This window comes from Microcaecilia unicolor, chromosome 13 (assembly GCF_901765095.1).
Source record: "Microcaecilia unicolor chromosome 13, aMicUni1.1, whole genome shotgun sequence".
In the NCBI taxonomy this organism is placed as follows: Eukaryota; Metazoa; Chordata; class Amphibia; order Gymnophiona; family Siphonopidae; genus Microcaecilia; species Microcaecilia unicolor.
In genome coordinates, this window is record NC_044043.1 from 39,721,110 (window position 1) to 39,742,437 (window position 21,328).

The 21,328-nt window shown below is 46.2% G+C and overlaps 1 protein-coding gene across 1 annotated transcript in view; it reads left to right on the forward strand.

Annotated features, from left to right (window-relative positions):
• LOC115482377 (P2X purinoceptor 5-like) overlaps positions 1-21,328 on the forward strand; it is a 170,615-nt gene that overhangs the window by 77,730 nt on the left and 71,557 nt on the right. The window contains exon 5 of the mRNA XM_030222124.1: positions 15,938-16,068. Within this exon, the coding sequence (XP_030077984.1) occupies positions 15,938-16,068 (131 nt within the window). The remainder of the gene's footprint in view (positions 1-15,937; positions 16,069-21,328) is intronic.

Below are 21,328 nucleotides of genomic sequence, written 5' to 3' on the forward strand. Positions count from 1 at the left end.
GAAGGTATGGTGGGAGAGATAAGAGGAGAACCAGGAGAGGACAGAGCCCTGGAACCCAAGTGAGGACAGTGTGGCGAGAAGTAAGTTGTGATTGACAGTGTCAAAAGCGGCGGATAGGTCGAGGAGGATAAGGATGGAGTACTGACTTTTGGATTTGGCAAGGAACAGGTCATTGCAGACTTTAGATAGTGCCATTTCCGTCGAGTGTAGGGGGCGAAAGCTGGATTGAAGCGGTTTGAGGATGGCATGAGAGGAGAGAAAATCAAGGCAACGGCTGTGAACGGCGCGTTCAAGTATCTTGGAGAGGAAGGGTAGGAGGGAAATAGGGCGGTAGTTGGAGGGACAGGTAGGGGCAAGTGATGGTTTTTTGAGGAGTGGTGTGACTACAGCATGCTTGAAGGTGTCAGGGACAGTTGCAGTGGAGAGAGAGAGGTTGAGGATATGACAGATGGGAGAGGGTGACAATAGGAGTGATGGTGTTAAGTAAGTTGGTGGGGATGGGGTCTGAGGAACAGGTGGTGCATTTCGAAGAGGAGAGAAGATAGGCGGTTTCCTCTTCATGATATCGGGAAAAGAGGCGGCCTGGGTTGGTTGGTTGAGGGAGTGTGTTATAGGGTGAGGAGGAGGAGAAGATGGTTTGGTGGTGAATTCGAGGTTGATGTTCTGCACCTTATTGCAAAAGTAGTCCGCCAGTGATTGAGGAGAGAGTGAGGGGGGGTGGGAGTGGAGGGCACTTTGAGGAGGGAGTTAAGGGTGGCGAAGAGACGACGGGGGTTAGAGCTGAGGGAGTTAGTCAATTGGGTGTAATAGTCCTGTTTGGCGAGGAATAAGGAGGACTGGAAGGAGGATAACATGAATTTATAATGAATGAAATTGGTATGGGTGTGAGATTTCTTCCAGAGGCGTTCAGCCGATCGGGCGCAGGAGTGAAGGTATCGGGTGCAAGGGGTCAGCCAGGGCTGGGGATTAGTACGCCTTATGGGACGGGAGATGGACGGTGCAAGGGCGTCGAGAGCAGAGGAGAGGTGGCATTGTATGTGGAGACAGCCTTGTCGACAGTCTTGGAGGACATGATGGAAGGGAAGAGATCAGAGATACTAGAGGATAAGGTGGGAGGGTCGACCGCCTGGAGATTCCTAGAAGTAGTGGTTAGTATTGGGCGGGACTGAGGGGGAGGGTGATGAAGTGTGAAGGTGATCAGGTGATGGTCAGAGAGAGGAAGAGCTGAGGCGCAGAAATTGGAGGGTGAGCAGGTAGAAGAGAGGACGAGGTCAAGACAGTGGCCAGATTGGTGAGTAGGGGTGGTGGAGCTCAGTTGGAGGTTGAAGGAGGAGGTTAGAGTGAGGAATTGAGAAGCGTATGAGTCGGAAGGGTTATCAGTGTGTATGTTAAAATCACCAAGAATGAGGGATGGGGATGAGGGCTCAAGAAAAACGGAGAGCCAGGCATCGAAGTCAGTAAGGAAGGAAGGGAGGGACTTATCAGGGGAGCGGTAAATGACTGCAACTGAGGGGCAGCGGGTAGAATAGATGGATGGAGTGGACTTCGAAGGATGAGAAACAGTGAGACTGTGGTAGGAGGAGAGGTTGAAAACTGCAGGAGGGCGAAAGTAGTACCCCGACGCCGCCACCGCAGCCAACTGGGTGGGGAGAATGGGAGAAAAGATAACCACCATGGCATAGGGCCGCGACTGAGGCAGAGTCGTCAGGGGTGAGCCAGGTTTCAGTAAGGGCGAGCAGTTGAAGGGAATGGGAGATGAAGAGATCATGGGTGAAGGAAAGTTTGTTGCAGACCGAGCGTGCGTTCCACAGGGCACACGAGAAGAGGGGGGAGGAGGGGAATAGAGATGAGATTGGAGATATTGCGGAAACGTTTGCATGTATGAAGCGAGGACGAGGACAGGTGTGGGGGACCTGGGTTGGGATTGATGTCTCCCGCAGATAGCAGGAGAAGGAGCAAGAAGGTGCGGAGGAGGGTGGGGGAGGTAGGGCGACAAAGGCGGCGAAGATGGGGTGCGCTTAGGAAGAATGGGGAGGGGTTCATGGCAGGAAGGAGGTGTTGAAGGTTGAGAGCTAGGAAGGAGGAGGAGGACAGTAGGGATGGTGAGGTGGGGGACGGGGTGGTTAGGATATTAGAGTAGTGAGCAGGACGGGAGAGGACATGGATAGGCAGTGAGTTTGTGCGGTATGCGGCGGTGGGAGGGGGAAAAGGTTGGGGAGGGACAGGGCAAGGAAGAAAATGTGTATGGAGGCCATAAGTAGTGACTGGGTGTTTACGGGTGCAAATGTAATGACAGAGGTAGGTAGTTATGCAGGCGGTTGTTGATGGGCCGACAAGCAGGCGGTTGAGAGGCAGACAAGCAGGCAGGTTGGTTGATTGGTTAGCAGGCAGGCAGGCATGAGGAGGTGATAGGCCAGCAGGCAGGTTGATTGGCTAGCAGGCAGGCAGGAGCAGGTGACTGGCTAGCAGGCAGGTTGATTGGCTAGCAGGCAGGCAGGCGGGAGCAGGTGAGTGCGGTGGAGAGTACATCAGCAGGACTGGAACAAGCTGGAATGGTTTGGAGCAGAAGAGAGCAGAGCAGCAAGATTGGAGCAGGCTGGAACAAGCAGGAGCAGACGGACTAGAACGAGCTGGAGCGGATGGACTGGAACGAGCTGGATTAGGCGGACTGGAACAAGCAGGGAGAAGCTGGATCAGGCGGACTGGAACACGCTGGAGCAGATGGACTGGAACAAGCAGGCTGGAGCAGATGGACTGGAACAAGCAGGGAGAAGCTGGATCAGGCGGACTGGAACACGCTGGAGCAGATGGACTGGAACAAGCAGGCTGGAGCAGATGGACTGGAACAAGCAGGGGAGAAGCTGGATCGGCGGACTGGAACAAGCTGGAGCCGTTGGACTGGAGCAAGCAAGCAGGGAGAACCTGGATCGGGCGGACTGGGGCAAGCTGGAGCAGCTGGGCTGCTACACTCGCTGCCTTCAGAGCATCAGAGCAGCCAAAGCGTTCGTGGAAGTCTGCCCCGTTACAGATCCGTTGTGCATCCGTGGTTAGAGATGATATTCAGCAGCACTGCCTGGTTTTGTACTGCTGAATAATCAGCAGTTGGGCTGCTTATCGTGATTTAAGCAGGCTGGATCCTATCCTGTCCACTTAAATTGCTCTGAATATCGGGCCCATAATTTTTTAGCAGTTTTGATGGAGAAAATGTGACACTGGCAAAATGGATACCATTAAAGTCTATGTATGTAACTGATGTGGGGAAGAGTATACATGCTTTCCAGTGAGGGTAAGGCATAGCAAAAGTTTGTCACAGTCACAACAATCACAGTGTACAGTGTTGTCCTCTGTATTAGAATGTCATATAGGTTTTATTTCTCTGAGGACAAGCTGGCATTATAATCTCGCATGTGGGTGACGTCATTCACGGAGCCCAGTGTGGACACTGCCAAGTGGCATGCACGGGTGCCTTTCTGCCTGATGCTCAAGTTCAGGACCAGCAGTCTCTCGTTTTCTGCAGAGCAGAGAGGTTGTTTTTAATCTCTCCTCAGCTCATAAAACTTCACTTTTTTTGGTGCCTTTTCGGGATCGTTTTTTTTTCAGATTCTTTCATTTTTATCTTTTATTTAAAACCATTTTTGTCCGTTTTTTTCCATTTTTAGCCTTTTCTCCCTCAGAGGCCTTTTTCTGGTTGGGGAGCATTGAGCCTTTTCGGGCATATATCTATTCAAGCCCCCTGAACTACTGAGCTTTTTAACCTTGGGTCGGCCATCTCCCCCTCCATGTCCAAGATGGTGCCAAGTGGCTTTAAAAAGTGTACTCGGTGCAATAGGACAATCTCAGGCACTGACCCCCATAACTGGTGTGTTCAGTGTTTGGGTCTTGAGCACCAGGACATCCAGTGTTCTCTCTGCCTGCGAATGCAGCAGAGGTTTCTTAAAGCCCACAGAGCCCAACAAAACAAACCTTTTGGTTCTGCATTGGCATTGAGCATAGCATTCGACACTGAACTGTAAATGCCTATTTATGTTTCAACATTTTTATTGAAGACAGTATAAATCTAGCACATACACTAGTAAATACATGTAAGTCAAACATAAACCATATCTTACGAAACACAAGTGTTCTAAACCATCAGATTTTTATCATTTATATCCCCAACCCCCTTTTATCCTAGTTTTTATCTTTCAGCTTTTTCAAGAATATTTAGCACATACTGCTCAAGAGCAAGCTATCCTAACTTCCCCCCCTCCCTTCCCCCTCCCCATTCCCCCCTCACCCCCCCCCCCCCCCCGCTCATATTACGCAATGTGAGCTCCAAGGTAAGTAGTCATATCAACTTCAGTCAATCATAACTTGGTAAGAATAAGGCTTCTGCCACGCTCTGTGAGTCTGGCTAGAAAAGGACTCCAAATCTTAAGAAATCGAGCTTTGCGTTTATAAGAACTTCTGGCCTCTTGTGCTTCCCAAGTCAGTAGATGATGCACTTGATTGTGCCAATGCCAGAATTCAGAGGTGTCCAGTGAGGTCCATGACTGCAGAATGCACTTCCTTGCTAACAAACAAAGTTTACGACACAGTAGTATTTCTTCCACATTGAGTCCCCTGAATGAACCAGGACAGTCCAGAACCAACTGAGTAGGCGTCCCACTGACTCAACCAGACATCATAAGGGATAGAAAGGCCACTACTCGCCTCCAGAAGCATCTTATGACTATGCATCCCCAAAGCGCATGGTATAAAGAGTTATCAGATACTTTACATTTCAGGCAAGTAGGTGTGACAATTCCACCCAATCTAAACAATTGAACCTGTGTAAAATAGACCCTATGTATTACACGAAAGGCACATTCTCGATAACCCACCCCACTGAGTAATTTGGGAATACCCCTGAGATGAGCTGCAATATCCCAGGAAGCAAGATCACACCCCACATCTACTTCCCATCTCCGCCGAAGCTGGGCCAGCTCCTTTCCAGGTTCCAAAGACCACAATCTCTTCTGAATACTGGAGATAGAAGGAGCCTCTTCTGAGAGCTCCTCAAATAATATCTGAATCATCCCACCCAGTCTAAATTTGAGTGCCTCTTTATCTAGGGATTGAATATAATGCTTTATCTGGCAATAAGCAAAAGTATCACCCCAGCAGATAGAGTCAGGGGAAATTAACTGATCTAAAGGTTTAATCTCAAGGAGGAAGTGACGTCAGCGGCGAGCATGGTCGCCTAAACTCTGTGCTCCTGAATGCCCACGGCGAAAACAGCGATTTCCCGATCATATTTGAGAGCGGTGTGTGGAAAATACCCTGCTAGGAGCCGAATAAGAGTGGAGTGGACCCGAGGCATTAATGCAAAAGTGACCGGTGCTGCCTAACCTGTCCAAATTCGCGTTTAAACAGAGCGTGACGGGGAAAAAAAACATGACGGCGCCAGAGCTCGAAGATGAAGCACAGCAAGCAGAACTGCAGCCCTCAAGTGATATGTTTGTAACGCAGACCCAGGGAGACGCTGGGGAAGCTGGATTGCCGGAGCTTTGCGCCTGGATTCAAGAAATCCGCTCGGACTTAAAGGCAATGAGGTCGGAGCTGGCGACATTGGGAGCCGATCTGAGAGGCGAGATAGCGGAGCTGGGACGCCGGGTAGAAGAGGTAGAAGGCCAAATTGACGATCACTCAGAGTCCCTGGGCTCCTTAGAGCGGCAAATAGCGCGCGCGAAAGCTTTCCTTCTAATAAGTTCTGGGAGAAGAGGATATTTCTCTGGTAAGTGAACAAATTTTGCTTGTGCTTTCGGAACTTGAAGATTGGGGTTTAAAGGAGGAACTGTAAGTTAGTGATAGGCTGATATCCTTAATACTTTAGCAAGTTTTAAATTACGGAAAAACTCAAAAAACACTAAGATGGAGTCAGCAGTCCAGCAGCGAGAGGGGTGCTATCCAGTCTTTTGCATTGAGTGTCACATGTATGATTATCTCCCAATTGGTGAGGTGTCATATGTGTGTGCCCGATGCAAAGAGCTCCTAGCTCTCAGAGAACGTGTCCGTTCCCTTGAGGCTAGAGTAGCAGACTTGATGGAGCTGAGGGAGACAGAGAGGTACATAGAGGAGACCTACAGGGATGTTGTAGAGAAGTCCCACCTCCAGTCAGGTAGCCCCTGTGCTACCTTGGAGGAGGGAGGTCTCCTAGAAGGAGAGCATCACCCTGGTGAAGTAGGAAGTACTCCTGTAGCCAGGACCTGCCCACCAGGGGATGTATTATCCTTTCGCACCGAGGATATATCTCCAAATGTTGCCCGGGAGGGAAAGGTTAGGACAGCTGTTGTACTTGGTGATTCGATCATTAGGCATATAGATAGCTGGGTGGCTGGTGGACGTGAGGATCGCCTGGTGACTTGCCTGCCTGGTGCGAAGGTGGCGGACCTCACGTGTCACCTAGATAGGATTCTAGATAGTGCTGGGGAGGAGTCCGCTGTCTTGGTACATGTGGGTACCAATGACATAGGAAAATGTGGGAGAGAGGTTCTGGAAGCAAAATTTAGGCTCTTAGGTAGAAAGCTGAAATCCAGATCCTCCAGGGTAGCATTTTCTGAAATGCTACCTGTGCCACGCGCAGGGCCCAAGAGACAGGCAGAGCTCCAGAGTCTCAATGCGTGGATGAGACGATGGTGCAGGGAGGAGGGCTTTAGATTTGTTAGGAACTGGGCAACATTCTGGGGAAGGGGGAGCCTATTCCGAAAGGATGGGCTCCATCTTAACCAGAGTGGGACCAGGCTGCTGGCATCGGCGTTTAAGAAGGAGATAGAGCAGCTTTTAAACTAGAAATGGGGGGAAGGCCGACAGTCGCTCAAAAGAGCATGGTTCGGGATAAGGTATCTTTCAAAGATATCACCATAACAGGGAAGATAGAGTATCCTGATAGTGAGGTTGCAAAAGAGATTGTAGTAGATCGGGTATCTTTAAATAACAATAAAAATCAGACAAAAGATTGCCAGTTAATACTGTCAAGTACTAAGCATGATGTACTTAGGAACAACAAACATAGTTTGAAATGTCTATATGCGAATGCCAGGAGCCTAAGAAATAAGATGGGGGAGTTAGAATATATTGCACTAAATGAAAAATTAGATATAATAGGCATCTCTGAGACCTGGTGGAAGGAGGATAACCAGTGGGACACTGTCATACCGGGGTACAAATTATATCGTAGTGATAGGGTGAATCGGATTGGTGGAGGGGTAGCATTGTATATTAACGAGAGCCTTGAATCAAATAGATTGAAAATTCTGCAGGAAGCAAAACACTCCTTGGAATCACTGTGGATTGAAATTCCATGTGCAAAGGGGAAAAGGATAGTGATAGGAGTGTACTACCGTCCGCCTGGCCAGGACGAACAGACGGATGCGGAAATGTTAAAGGAAATCAGGGACGCAAACAAACTGGGCAACACAATAATAATGGGGGATTTCAATTACCCGCATATAGACTGGGTTAATGTAACATCTGTACACGTAAGGGACATAAGATTTCTTGATGAAATCAAGGACAGCTTCATGGAACAGCTAGTTCAGGAGCCGACAAGAGAAGGAAAAATACTAGACTTAGTCCTTAGTGGTGCTCATGATCTAGTGCAGGGGGTAACGATACGAGGGCCGCTTGATAACAGTGATCATAATATGATCGGTTTTGATATTGGCATTGAAGGAAGTGAAACTAGGAAATCAAGTACGCTAGCGTTTAACTATAGAAAAGGTGATTACGACAAAATGAGAAAAATGGTGAAAAAAAGACTGAAAGGAGCAGCTCGCAGAGTAAAAAACTTGCATCAGGCGTGGATGCTGTTTAAAAACACCATCCTGGAGGTTCAGGACAAATATATTCCACATATTAGAAAAAAGGGAAAAAAGACTAAACGTCAGCCGGCGTGGCTAAACAGTAAGATAAAGGAAATCATTAGAGCCAAAAAACAATCCTTCAGAAAGTGGAGAAGAGAACCAACTGAAAGTAACAGGATAGATCATAAGGAATGCCAAGCCAAATGCAAAGCGGAGATAAGGAGGGCAAAAAAGGACTTTGAGAAGAAATTAGCGTTGGAAGCAAAAATACATAGTAAAAACTTTTTAGATACATTAAAAGCAGGAAACCGGCCAAAGAGTCGGTTGGGCCGCTGGACGAAAATGGTGTTAAAGGGGCGATCAAGGAGGACAAAGCCGTAGCGGAGAAATTAAATGAATTCTTTGCTTCGGTCTTCACCGAGGAGGATTTGGGGGGGACACCGGTGCCGGAAAGAATATTTGAAGCGGGGGAGTCGGAGAAACTAAACAAATTCTCTGTAACCTTGGAGGATGTAATGGGTCAGTTCAGCAAGCTGAAGAGTAGTAAATCACCGGGACCTGATGGTATTCATCCCAGAGTATTAATAGAACTAAAAAATGAACTTGCGGAGCTACTGTTAGAAATATGCAATCTGTCCCTAAAATCGAGTGTAATACCGGAAGACTGGAGGGTAGCCAATGTTACTCCGATTTTTAAGAAAGGTTCCAGAGGAGATCCAGGAAATTATAGACCGGTGAGTCTGACGTCGGTGCCGGGCAAGATGGTGGAGGCTATTATTAAGAATAAAATTGCAGAGCATATACAAAAACATGGACTGATGAGACAAAGTCAGCACGGATTTAGTGAAGGGAAGTCTTGCCTCACCAATCTAATGCATTTTTTGAGGGGGTAAGCAAACATGTGGACAATGGGGAGCCGGTTGATATTGTATATCTGGATTTTCAGAAGGCGTTTGACAAAGTGCCGCACGAAAGACTCCTGAAGAAATTGCAGAGTCATGGAATCGGAGGTAGGGTATTATTATGGATTAAGAACTGGTTGAAAGATAGGAAGCAGAGAGTAGGATTGCGTGGCCAGTATTCTCAGTGGAGGAGGGTAGTTAGTGGGGTCCCGCAGGGGTCTGTGCTGGGTCCGTTGCTTTTTAATGTATTTATAAATGACCTAGAGATGGAAATAACTAGTGAGGTAATTAAATTCGCCGATGACACAAAATTATTCAGGGTCGTCAAGTCGCAGGAGGAATGTGAACGATTACAGGAGGACCTTGCGAGACTGGGAGAATGGGCGTGCAAGTGGCAGATGAAGTTCAATGTTGACAAGTGCAAAGTGATGCATGTGGGTAAGAGGAACCCGAATTATAGCTACGTCTTGCAAGGTTCCGCGTTAGGAGTTACGGATCAAGAAAGGGATCTGGGTGTCGTCGTCGATGATACGCTGAAACCTTCTGCTCAGTGTGCTGCTGCGGCTAGGAAAGCGAATAGAATGTTGGGTGTTATTAGGAAGGGTATGGAGTCCAGGTGTGCGGATGTTATAATGCCGTTGTATCGCTCCATGGTGCGACCGCACCTGGAGTATTGTGTTCAGTACTGGTCTCCGTATCTCAAAAAAGATATAGTAGAATTGGAAAAGGTACAGCGAAGGGCGACGAAAATGATAGTGGGGATGGGACGACTTTCCTATGAAGAGAGGCTGAGAAGTCTAGGGCTTTTCAGCTTGGAGAAGAGACGGCTGAGGGGAGATATGATAGAAGTGTATAAAATAATGAGTGGAATGGATCGGGTGGATGTGAAGCGACTGTTCACGCTATCCAAAAATACTAGGACTAGAGGGCATGAGTTGAAGCTACAGTGTGGTAAATTTAAAACGAATCGGAGAAAATTTTTCTTCACCCAACGTGTAATTAGACTCTGGAATTCATTGCCGGAGAACGTGGTACGGGCGGTTAGCTTGACGGAGTTTAAAAAGGGGTTAGATAGATTCCTAAAGGACAAGTCCATAGACCGCTATTAAATGGACTTGGAAAAATTCCGCATTTTTAGGTATAACTTGTCTGGAATGTTTTTACGTTTGGGGAGCGTGCCAGGTGCCCTTGACCTGGATTGGCCACTGTCGGTGACAGGATGCTGGGCTAGATGGACCTTTGGTCTTTCCCAGTATGGCACTACTTATGTACTTATGTACTTATGATGAGCGTTTGGGCCAGCAGATATTATCTGAAAAGCTGGAAGACCTAGAAAATAGAAGCAGGCGCCATAATCTCCGTTTTCGCGGTCTGCCAGAGACCCCAGCATATCAAAATAGCGAGCAAGTGATTCAACAAATAGCCAGTGCTCTGCCAGCGATTACAGAAGAGCTGGTCCCACCGGAAAAAATACTATTGGACAGAGCTCACCGGGCCCTGGGAGCTAGCAAGAAGAACTTGTCCAAAGATATAATAGCTTGCTTCCAAGACTTTAAACTAAAAGAGCGAGTGATGGCGGCGGCAAGACAAGCAAAAGACTTCAGATGGGACACAAATTCGGTGGAAGTATATCAGGATCTTGCTGCTGCCACTTTGAAGAGAAGGGCTGATTTAAAACCGGTAACGGCCAAGCTAAGAGAAATGGACATTCGCTACCATTGGAGATATCTGTTTGGACTGGCATTTTATAAGGATGGAAAGCAGCACCTAATTAAAACTCTGGCGGAAGTGCAGAGGATACTACAGGGGGAACACCAGATAGCCACACCAGCTGTAGCAGAGCGCCCACCAAGGGCAACAGACTCCAGGACCCACCCAAAGTGGCAAAGAGTTGGTCAAAGATGCCTTCAGCGTCAGAAATCAGCGGGACGTATCACTTGAAGTCATTTTGTATCAGTGGAGGGTTAGACCTCCTGTGAGAACTTGAGACTTCCTGGGTCCTGGAGGCACCAGGAGCTCTGGGTATGGAAGTAACTAAGTTGAATATGTTGGTGGTTGATGCTAGTTGGGGTATGAAGCTGGGAAATAGCGAATAAGGTAATAAATGTTAGCATGTTAACTGTTATGTTAAAGGCACCAAAACCTAAAAGGCATGAATGGGTATTAATGGATCACATTCCTCCTGTAACGCACCGACCAAGATATGGCACAGGTGCATTGGTGCTTGGGAAGGGGGAGGAGAATAGGAGAGGGGTAAGGGGTTCGAAGATGCAGGGGGGGAGCAAGGGAGGTGGGTTGGTGGGTAGGGAGGGGAACCGCAATGTATGTTAAAGGGATGCTAGAAATGGACTACATGTTATATCCTTACCATGTTTAAATGCGTGACTATAAATGTGCGGGGGCTGAATACCCCGCAGAAAAGAAAACAGGTATTTAGAGAAATGCTGCGCCAAAAGGCAGATGTGATGTTTCTTCAGGAGACGCACCTCAAAAAGTCCCATGAATATCTGATGAGTCATAAGCATTACCCGATTATAAAATGTGCCTCGGCCACAGAGGTTCAAAAAAAGAGGGGAGTTTTGATTGCCCTGTCCCAGGCCCTGCCCTGGCAGGTCCATATAACGATTAAGGATAAAGCGAGTAGATACTTATTGTTGGTGGTTTCCCTATATAATGTGTATTATACTATGCTATGTGTCTATGCGCCCAATGAGGGTCAAAAGGTATTCCTGCAGGAAATAGAAAGGATTTTGCAAAAGCATGCCAGGGGGCAATTACTGATAGGGGGTGATATGAACCTGACAGTGGACCCAAATATAGATAACTCGGGAGGAATGGCACGGTATGCTCAGGGGGACAGAGGCTTTTAGGTCCTGGCTGGCAAGATGGGGCCTGACCGATTTGTGGAGGGATAAACATGGGGTTGAAAAAGATTTTACTCATTATGCCCCCTCGCACAAAACATATTCAAGAATTGATTATTGGCTGGGAGATGTGAGGGTGAGGAGCCAGGTGGGGGAGGTACACATAGTGCCCTGCAGCTGGTCGGACCACTCGTTTGTGGTTTTGACCTTGCTGACGGATGCAAGACCCAAAGGGCGAACAAATTGGAAATAAAATGAGGGACTTCTCCTAGACCCGCAGAAAATAGCTGAGCTTGAGAAGTATTTAAGGGAATATATAGAAATCAATGACAACGGGGAAACACATCCGGTAAGTGTCTGGGAGGGAATGAAGGCGGTGTTAAGAGGTCAAATTATTGCCCTGCAGGCCCACCTTACTAGGACGCAGAAAGGCAGGGAGGAAGTAATTAGAACTAAATGGGAGGCCAGTGAGAGAGAGCATAAAGTGGACCCGGCCCTTCAGACAGTCCGCCCAGTTGTTTGTTTCTTTCGATCCCAACAGGAGGGGAGTCGCCATCGGAAAACGCACAATCTCCAGTTGGCTAGCAGATTGCATTTCCTTCACTTATGCCCAAGCTGGGCTGACTCTAGAGCAGTGGTGTAGCCAAGGGTGGGCCCGGGTGGGCCCTGGCCCGCCCACTTTGTGTTCAGGCCCACCCATTAGCAGCACACCTATGATGTGGCTAACAGGGATTCCCAAGTCCCACCAGCCGAAAACTCCCAACAGCTGTCCTTCCTGCATACCTTGTAAATAGCAGATCTTTGCCTGCAGCAAGCAGAGACTGATACATACTGTTCTCACCGGCCCCACAGCCTTCCCCCTGACGTAGTCCTGCCTATGCGGAAACAGGAAGTTGCATCAGTGGGAAGGCTGTGGGGCCAACATGAGCAGTGTGTATTAGTTGCTGCTCGCTGCTGGTGAAAATCTGCTGTTTAAAAGGTATGCGAGGGAGTGGTATGTTTGAGAGACCCTATGGCATGCAGGCAAGAGAGGGAGAGACCAAATCACTTGTGGGACAGAGAGATTCTTTTGCCCACCCATCTTGGGCCCAGGCCCACCCAAAATTGGGTGTCTGGCTACGCCCCTGCTCTAGAGGGCCATGGCTGTGTCAGTGGCCCACTTAAAGTCAGCTTCTAGTGAAGAGATTTGCAAGGCTGCAATGTGGTCATCAGTCCACACATTCACATCTCACTACTGCCTTCAGCAAGATACCCGATGCGACAGTTGGTTTGGGCAGTCAGTGCTGCAGAATCAGTTTGGGGTTTAGAATCCAACTCTACCCCCCTAGACCCATTTTTGTTCTGATCCAGGCTGCACTCTCAGTTAGTTGTTTATGGTTTCAGGTCAATCTGTGTTATGTCCTCACTGTTGCGAGGCCCAATTGACCAATGTTCATTTTTTTGAGTGAGCCTGGTTGCTAAGGATACCCCACATGTGAGAAGAAGCAGCATGCTTGTCCTCGGAGAAAGCAAAGATACTTACCTGTAGCAGGTATTCTCCGAGGACAGCAGACTGATTGTTCTCACAAACCCGTCCACTTCTCCTTTGGAGTTGTTATTTATTTCTTTATATGCTTTTTGGTTTAACTGACGAGATGTGCTCACGCAACAAGTAGAAAATCAGTCCATGCATGCGCAGTGCGCACTGCACGCGCGCCACAAGACTCTGGCAAAACTTTGTTTTATTTTGTTTGCAAAATGCCGATTCCTGGGCCGACGCGGACGTCGACCCACATGTGAGAACAATCAGCCTGCTGTCCTCGGAGAATACCTGCTACAGGTAAGTATTTTCACGTTCTGAGTCAGTGTTGGTTAGAGCTTGTGCACTGCAGGTCACTTGGGTAGTGTTTGTTCAGACCTTCCGTAATAATCCTCTTCTGAGCCCTTTTGGGTTGAATGATACATACAGGCTCATTTTCGAAAGAGAAGGATGCCCTCTCACAGGGACACCCAAATCGGCATAATCGAAAGCTGATTTTGGGCATCCTCAACTGCTTTCCGTCGCGGGGACGACCAAAGTTCACGGGGGCGTGTCGGAGGCATAGCGAAGGCGGGAATTGGGAGTTCCTAACACATGGGCGTCCTCGACCCATAATGGAAAAAAAAAGGGTGTCCCTGATGAGCACTTGGACTACTTTACCTAGTCCTGTTTTTCTTACAACCAAGCCACAAAAAGGTACCCGAACTGACCAGATGACCACTGGAGAATCAGGGATGATCTTCCCTTACTCCCCCAGTGGTCACTAACCCTCTCCCACCCTCAAAAAACATCTTTAAAAATATGTTGTGCCAGCCTCTATGCCAGCCTCAAATGTCCATCGCAGCAGTATGCAGGTCCCTGGAACAGTTTTAGTGGGTACTGCAGCGCACTTCAGGCAGGCAGACCCAGTCCCATCCTCCCCTACCTGTTACACTTGTGGTGGTAAATGTGAGCCCTCCAAAACCCACCACAAACTACCCACATCTAGGTGCCCCCTTTCACCCCTTAGAGCTATGGTAGTGGTGTACAGTTGTGGGTAGTGGGTGTTAGGGGGGTTTGGGGGGGCTCAGCACACAACACAAGGGAGCTCCTGGGAGCAATTTATGAAGTCCACTGCAGTGCCCCCTAGGATGCTCGGTTGGTGTCCTGGCATGTCAGGGGGACCAGTGCACTACATATACTGGCTCTTCTCACGACCAAAGGTCTTTCATTTGGTCGTTTCTGAGATGGGCGTCCTTAGTTTCCATTATCGCTGAAAATCAGAAATGACCAAGTCTAGGGACAACCATCTCTAGGGATGACCTAAATATCAAGATTTGGGTGTCCCCGACCGTATTATCGAAATGAAAGATGGACATCCATCTTGTTTTGAAAATACGGGTTTCTCTGCCCTTCCACCGGGACGTTTTGCGAGGACATCCTCAGCAATACTTGGGCATCCCTTTCGATTATGCCCCTCATATTTGCCTATATTTCATTTAGTGTAGACTTAGCACTTATAGACAGCAGTATTCCTTTTGTTGTTCTGGCCCAAGCAGATTTGCCAAGTGGGATTCCCAGTTGTCCATTGTTGATACACTGAGAATCATGGCTACTCTATATGCCTGGGCATTTTTTAGTCTTCTTCAACAGTGTCTGAGTATTGCTGCTTGCCTTAGGAGGCTTTCAAGACATTTCTCATTTACTTCTCAGGTGACACCCACCCTAATTGGGATACTGCTGTGTTACATCCCATTAGTCTGGACTGGTCTGGTATGGATGTCAAGGAAAGGAAAATTATGTCTTACCAAATAATTTTCTTTCATTTAATCCTACCAGACTGTCTGGACTTGTCTGTTAGGATTAAAGAAAAGAAAATTATCAGTTAAAACATAATTTTTCCTTTCAGAAAGCCAGTATTTACACATGGAAGTCCATATGATGCAGAAATTTCAAGGGGTGTGACTTGGACGGATCAAAAATATACATATATATTGCCCATCTTACATAGAGAATATGGATCTATGCAACAATATTTCTATTGGTTTTTTTACCAGCTCAGAAGCACATACAGATTTTTTTTTTTTTAATACTCATTTTGACCAGGGCTTGACACAAGGGATTAAGGAAGTAATTCTCCTTAATCCCCCATTGTTTATTTCCACCTCCAAAAGAATTGCAACCTCACTACTTATCTGGGGCATTTATATGTATAGGTTTGTGAAATGGGCCGACAATATTAACAGTTGTAATGTTGTAAAATCACCAATTCCACACGTAAGTGCTGACATCCTTACAATCTACTACCTCTTCCTCTCTCTGCACTTGTCCAAAGCATTCTTGAATTCAGATATAGTCTTCATCTCCACCACCTCCACCTGGAGAGACTGTTCCATTAAGTCCTCACCCTTGATGGTTCTCTTTGTGCGCACATGTTAATTTGTAAAATAGCTGCTCCCACTGTACATGCCAGCAAATAAACACAAACTCCTGTACACGCTTATATGTATTTTACAAATGATTTTACATTTGGTAGAACCTTTTGTAAAATAAAGGGGGAATTGAGAATATTATGAACTAGACATCTCAATTCTGATCTCGGTGTACTATGTAAAATGGGCTTTGCATTTGGCTAGGATCATAATAATCAGCTAAACCAATGTGAGCCTTGCTAAATTAAGGCAGATAGCATGTGCTGGCTATAATATTGGAGGCGAGGATAAAGGATGTATTTCTAATTTAGTATTATAAATATTAGTCAATTTAATTTGGAAAATTAAAAAGAAATCAAATAAAAATAAGGCTTAAAACATATTTGTTAATACTATTTCTGTTTTTAATTTTCAACAGGGTGGGACTGTTGGCATTCGAATAAATTGGGACTGTGACCTGGACTGGCCTGTGAGGTTCTGTATACCTGTATACACCTTCCATGCACTAGATGATGCTAAAAGCAACATTTCACAAGGCTTTAACTTCCGGTAATGCATAGGAGATTTTCTATGGGTGTAAGATGAGAGACAGTAAAAGTCTTCCTGAGACATAATAGGGGGATCTTATAAAACTGTGTAGTTGAATGTTGTTATTAGCAGCTGGAAAAAGTATTTAAAAACCAGGAGAACACATGCATGTATACTCTTTAAGCCAATCTATGTATCTGTCACATGTAGCACCAATGCTATATTGAAGTGAAAGGGAATGCAATTTAAACCTTTTATATGTGTGGACTGAGCGAGTCCCAGTGGCTCTACAGGCATGCTGGATGTTAATAGTAACACCACTATGACCTAGCAGCTAAAGAAATATCCAACCTGAAGTTGAGCCCTGTCTGAGGTTGAAAAGAAACTGCAAGGCACCCTGTGTGGGATATATTCCCATCCTTTGTTTGGTGATACCATGCTACCTTTTCCAAAGACCTGGACCCCACGTAAAGGTTTATATTAAATTTGTGTCACCCTCTTTTTCCCTAGCAATTCCCACTCCTTCTGACCTTGGCAGAGAAGAACGATATGGAATTGTAGATAGAAAAAGTACTTTTTTTTGTTCTTGTTAGTAAAACAAGGCACAATGCACTCTTTGCAAAAACGAAAAAGAATGATTGTAATTAGTTAATACTGAATTCAGTGTTCAAATACTGCATTCATGAGCCCACATCTTAATTAAGAAAAATTATATGCAGGCGCTTAATGAGAAGCAAAAATCAAAGTGAAAAATGAGAATAAAGTAGAATCCATTCTTTGAACTCTTTCTCTATTCATTGCTATGGTAAAAGAGAGATAACAGCTTCTCACTTCTTTCTGGGTTGGGTGAAAGGTGATGGACAGAACACCCAGAGTTATGCTAGCAAAATGTGAGTAAAGTCAAACATGACTAACAGATTTCTGTAATTACATATAGCAACATCTATTTCTATTTTTCTTTTGTTATTTCAGTAAAGTTAGTACGTGTTAGTTCATAGGAAATAAGACGCCACATTCTCTCCACACACATGCCTAAGACACAGACATTAGACACAACAAGGATGTTTTTCAAAGCAAGGTATCTTAGTAAAATTAACTCCTCACCCCCCTCCCCCCTTATCCACTTCACTTCTAATGCGATTCGAAAGTGCCAAGCCCCTCCGTGAAAAATTGCACTGGCTCCCAATCAAAGAACGTACTGCTTTCAAAATCTGCACCCTGGTTCATAAGATTATCTACAGCGAGGCCCCGGGGTACATGACACACCTCATCGACCTACCAATCAGAAATACAACCGGATCAACACGAACATATCTAAACCTCCACTACCCAAGCTGCAAAGGACTCAAATACAAATCAACTTATGCATCCAGCTTTTCCTACATAAGCACACAACTATGGAACGCACTACCAAAAGCCGTGAAAACAACTTATAACCACCTGAACTTCCGGAAATCACTAAAAACTGTTCAAAAAGGCATACCCTACCGACCCTACTTAAATACCTGAACCCTGCAACACTACAAAACCAAAGAACGTAATGGACATAACTTAACTCTTCCTCTATATGATTCCCTAATATGTTTGTTCCACGTGAACCTTATTCTACCATAACATCACTGTGTAACTGTTTATACCGGAATTGGTAAACGCCTTTACGGTACTATGTAAGCCACATTGAGCCTGCAAATAGGTGGGAAAATGTGGGATACAAATGTAACAAGTAAATGACTCCATTATATGATGATGCACCTCCAGACAAATCTATTTCCTAGGGGAAAAGACCTGGAAATTCTGCTTAAAGAGAAAAGGTAAACTTCAATTATTAACTTATTTAGTTATTTTCAGCACTTGATATACCACAAGTGATCCCTGAGGTGACTTTGTGGTACTTTTATTTACTTTCCAAGTATGGAAACTTGGTTGTTCTTCTCTTTATGTCTGTGAAAAAGATAGCACAGCAGGATTGTCACAATTCTTAGGGAAGGTGAGCCCTCGGATTACCGCCGGATACCGGCTAGCAGCAGACGAACCACCCACACAGGACAGAGCACTAAAACAAAGAAAAAACAGACAAGATCTGACTGGTGCTGGAGACAAGCAGGACTGGGGCTGGAGACAGGCAGGGCTGGAGCTAGAGACAAGCCTTGTCACACTGTTTCGTCGCCTTCAAATCCTCAGATACTATCACCCCAAGATCCCTCTCCCCGTCCGTACCTATCAGACTCTCCCCGCCTAACACATACGTCTCCCGTGGATTTCTATTCCCTAAGTGCATCACTTTGCATTTCTTTGCATTGAATTTTAATTGCCAAACCTTAGACCATTCTTCTAGCTTCCTCAGATCCTTTTTCATGTTGTCCACTCTGTTACAGATCTTTGTATCATCCGCAAATAGGCAAACTTTACCTTCTAACTCTTCGGCAACGTCACAAATATATTGAACAGAATCTGCCCCATCACCGATCCCTGAGGCACTCCACTACTCACCTTTCCCTCCGCCGTGCAAATTCCATTCACCACCACCCTCTGGCGTTTGTCCGTCAACCAGTTCCTAATCCAGTTCACCACTTTGGGTCCTATCTTCAGCCCATCCAGTTTATTTAAGAGCCTCCTGTGGGGAACCGTGTCAAAAGCTTTGCTTTAAGTGCATTCAATTCCTGCTTTACTGAGCTCCTGTTTTAAACTAGATAGCTGAAGACAGATAGGACAAGACTTAAGTCTCCAGATGATTGGCCTTGAAACTAAAGCACCACAATTATTACAGAGAATAAAAGTCATCCTGATTGGTTGAAATGGGTATGAATAGGTGTACTATGTTGGGGTGAACAGTCTGTAAGATTGCCTGTGTATGATTGATGAGTAAAGTTAATGAGTTCTGGCTTGTCTATAAATGAGTGGAAAACCCTGGGATGGGTGGGACTATAAGTCCCAGTGAGTCAGCTATCTGGCAGTTTTGAAATCTGAAATCTAGTTTTCAGATTTTCAGATATCAATAAACCAGTTTGAAAACAACAATCAGATCACAACAGTCAGATCACAATATTTGCAGAGCAGATTAAAACAGTTTTTTTCCCTCTTTTTAGGAAAGATATAAATGCAGTGGCAAGGACCAGGGTTGCCAGGTGGAAAAATTTTTTCTAGCCCAATCCAGCCCAAAAACCAGCCCAAAACCCGCCCAAACACAAACCCCGCCCCTGACACCCCCACCCCCGCGTCATCACCCCCGCCCCCGCCGTCACCGGCCCCGCCCCCGCCGTCACCAGCCCCGCCTCCCACGTCACCGGCCCCGCCTCCCCGTCATCGGCCCCGCCTCCCACGTCATCGGCCCCGCCTTCTACGTCATCGGCCCCGCCTCCCACGTCATCGGCCCGCCCAAAACGTCACTAACCCCGCCCAAAAAACGTCACTAACCCCGCCCCCCCCGCGGCCGAAAAAGCCGCCCAAAAAACCGCACAGAAACCCAAAAAGCCGCCCAAAAAACCGCAACCCGCCGCGGGCAAAAATTTCCCATGGCGGGTCGCGGAAAACCGCCCAATTGGGCGGTAAAACCGCCCACCTGGCAACACTGGCAAGGACAGACAAGGAGAGAAGGGAGAGAAATCCAAAAACACAGCTTTAGGGTAGGAATATCCAGGAATAAAGCCAGCACAAGTCTTATTATCTGAGTGAGTTTCCTTCAGGCAGGAGACAAAGACCTTGAAGCTGCCCAATTCTCAACAGAAACTAGCCACTCCTAATCGTTTAGATTGTCTGCAGAATACCAGGTGGGATGGGATGGGGGAGGGGGAGAGTTCACCACAATTTTAGGCAAAGAAAGAGTTCTAAAACTATCTGGCAGTTTTGAAATCTGAAATCTAGTTTTCAGATATCAATAAACCAGTTTGAAAACAACAATCAGATCACAACAGTCAGATCACAATATTTGTGAGCTACTTGAAACTAATTTTTAATGCTGTATAAGAGTGTGCATAATTTTTTTTTACAATGCCTTATTGGTACACTATGATCTTGTAAAAGTGAGCTTAAACATGACTTGTAATTTTTCAAATCTTAACTTTGTGTGATATCTAGATTGGGTCAGGATCTTCTCTGGTATAAAAGCTACACAGGGAAAAGAAATGACTTACATAAATATTAGTAAAAGTGTTTTAAAACAGCACACACAAGGTTTCTGTCTAAAGCAGCATCCAGCACTGTGCAAAGATTGGGATAGCATGCAGACATTCCGAATAGTTAATACAGCATTTAGTACAAAGGTGATATTAAGCACAGATGATATTAAGCATCTGTGTATTCTGGATCCCGGGCAGACAGACAAAAGCATACCAGCCATAAAATATGTTGTCTCAGCGTGGTGTTAGAGGAATCCTGTAGGACTTAGAAAAGCTATAAACATATGCAAATCGCCCCTCCCCCCTTTCAAACATTGTTGAAAGTTACTAGATGGGAAGTTCTTCACAATAAATGCAAAGAAAGAAAATACTTACCTGTTTAAGATAGGACTTAATGCTGTAGTTTGCCAATTAATTAATTAATTAGGTCATAAATTATCTTACAGTTCTAATGGGCTGATGATCAGAAGCCCCACGCTGTTCCAAACAGCGTTCTAAAAATAGCGCCAGAACAGCATGGGGCTATAACGCCCCTATGATCAGTCCTCCCACGGAAGTTGCTTGACAGGTCCAGGCTGTCAAAAACCTGGATCTGTTAAACAGCAGAAGGTTTGACAGGTCTGGGATTTTCTCCTGGATCTGTCAAACCTAAGCCCCCCCCTAAGCACAAAAACCCTAGTGGTCCACTGGGACTGCTAGCTTCCCACTACCCCCCCCCCCCCCACCACATCACACAGCAATGCCCTGGTGGTCCAGTGGGACCGCTATCTATCTGCCCCCCTCCACCCCCCAGTGGCCTACCTCTCCGTAGTGGTGGTAATAGTTGGAGGAGGGAGGGACGGACTAGCACTCCCTCCTTTCAGGGGCCTTCCCAAAATGGTGGCATCCCGCCCTGCCTGGTGTATCCTTGGATGCGCTGGGCACCCATGTTTGCTTCTGATCATCGGACCATAAATTGGTAAATCTCTAGAGCTTCAACATGCTATAGATGTGAACGATAACATGCCAATACATGATGACAACATAGTTGTTAATTTCCAGAGCAAATAAAACAAATGTCATTAGGAAAGAAATACTTTGAGACTGAAACTCACACTAGTAAGTTCTTATATAGGCAGTAAAGGGGAGGCAATTAAATGTATTTATTCGTGCATTCAGGCAAACTC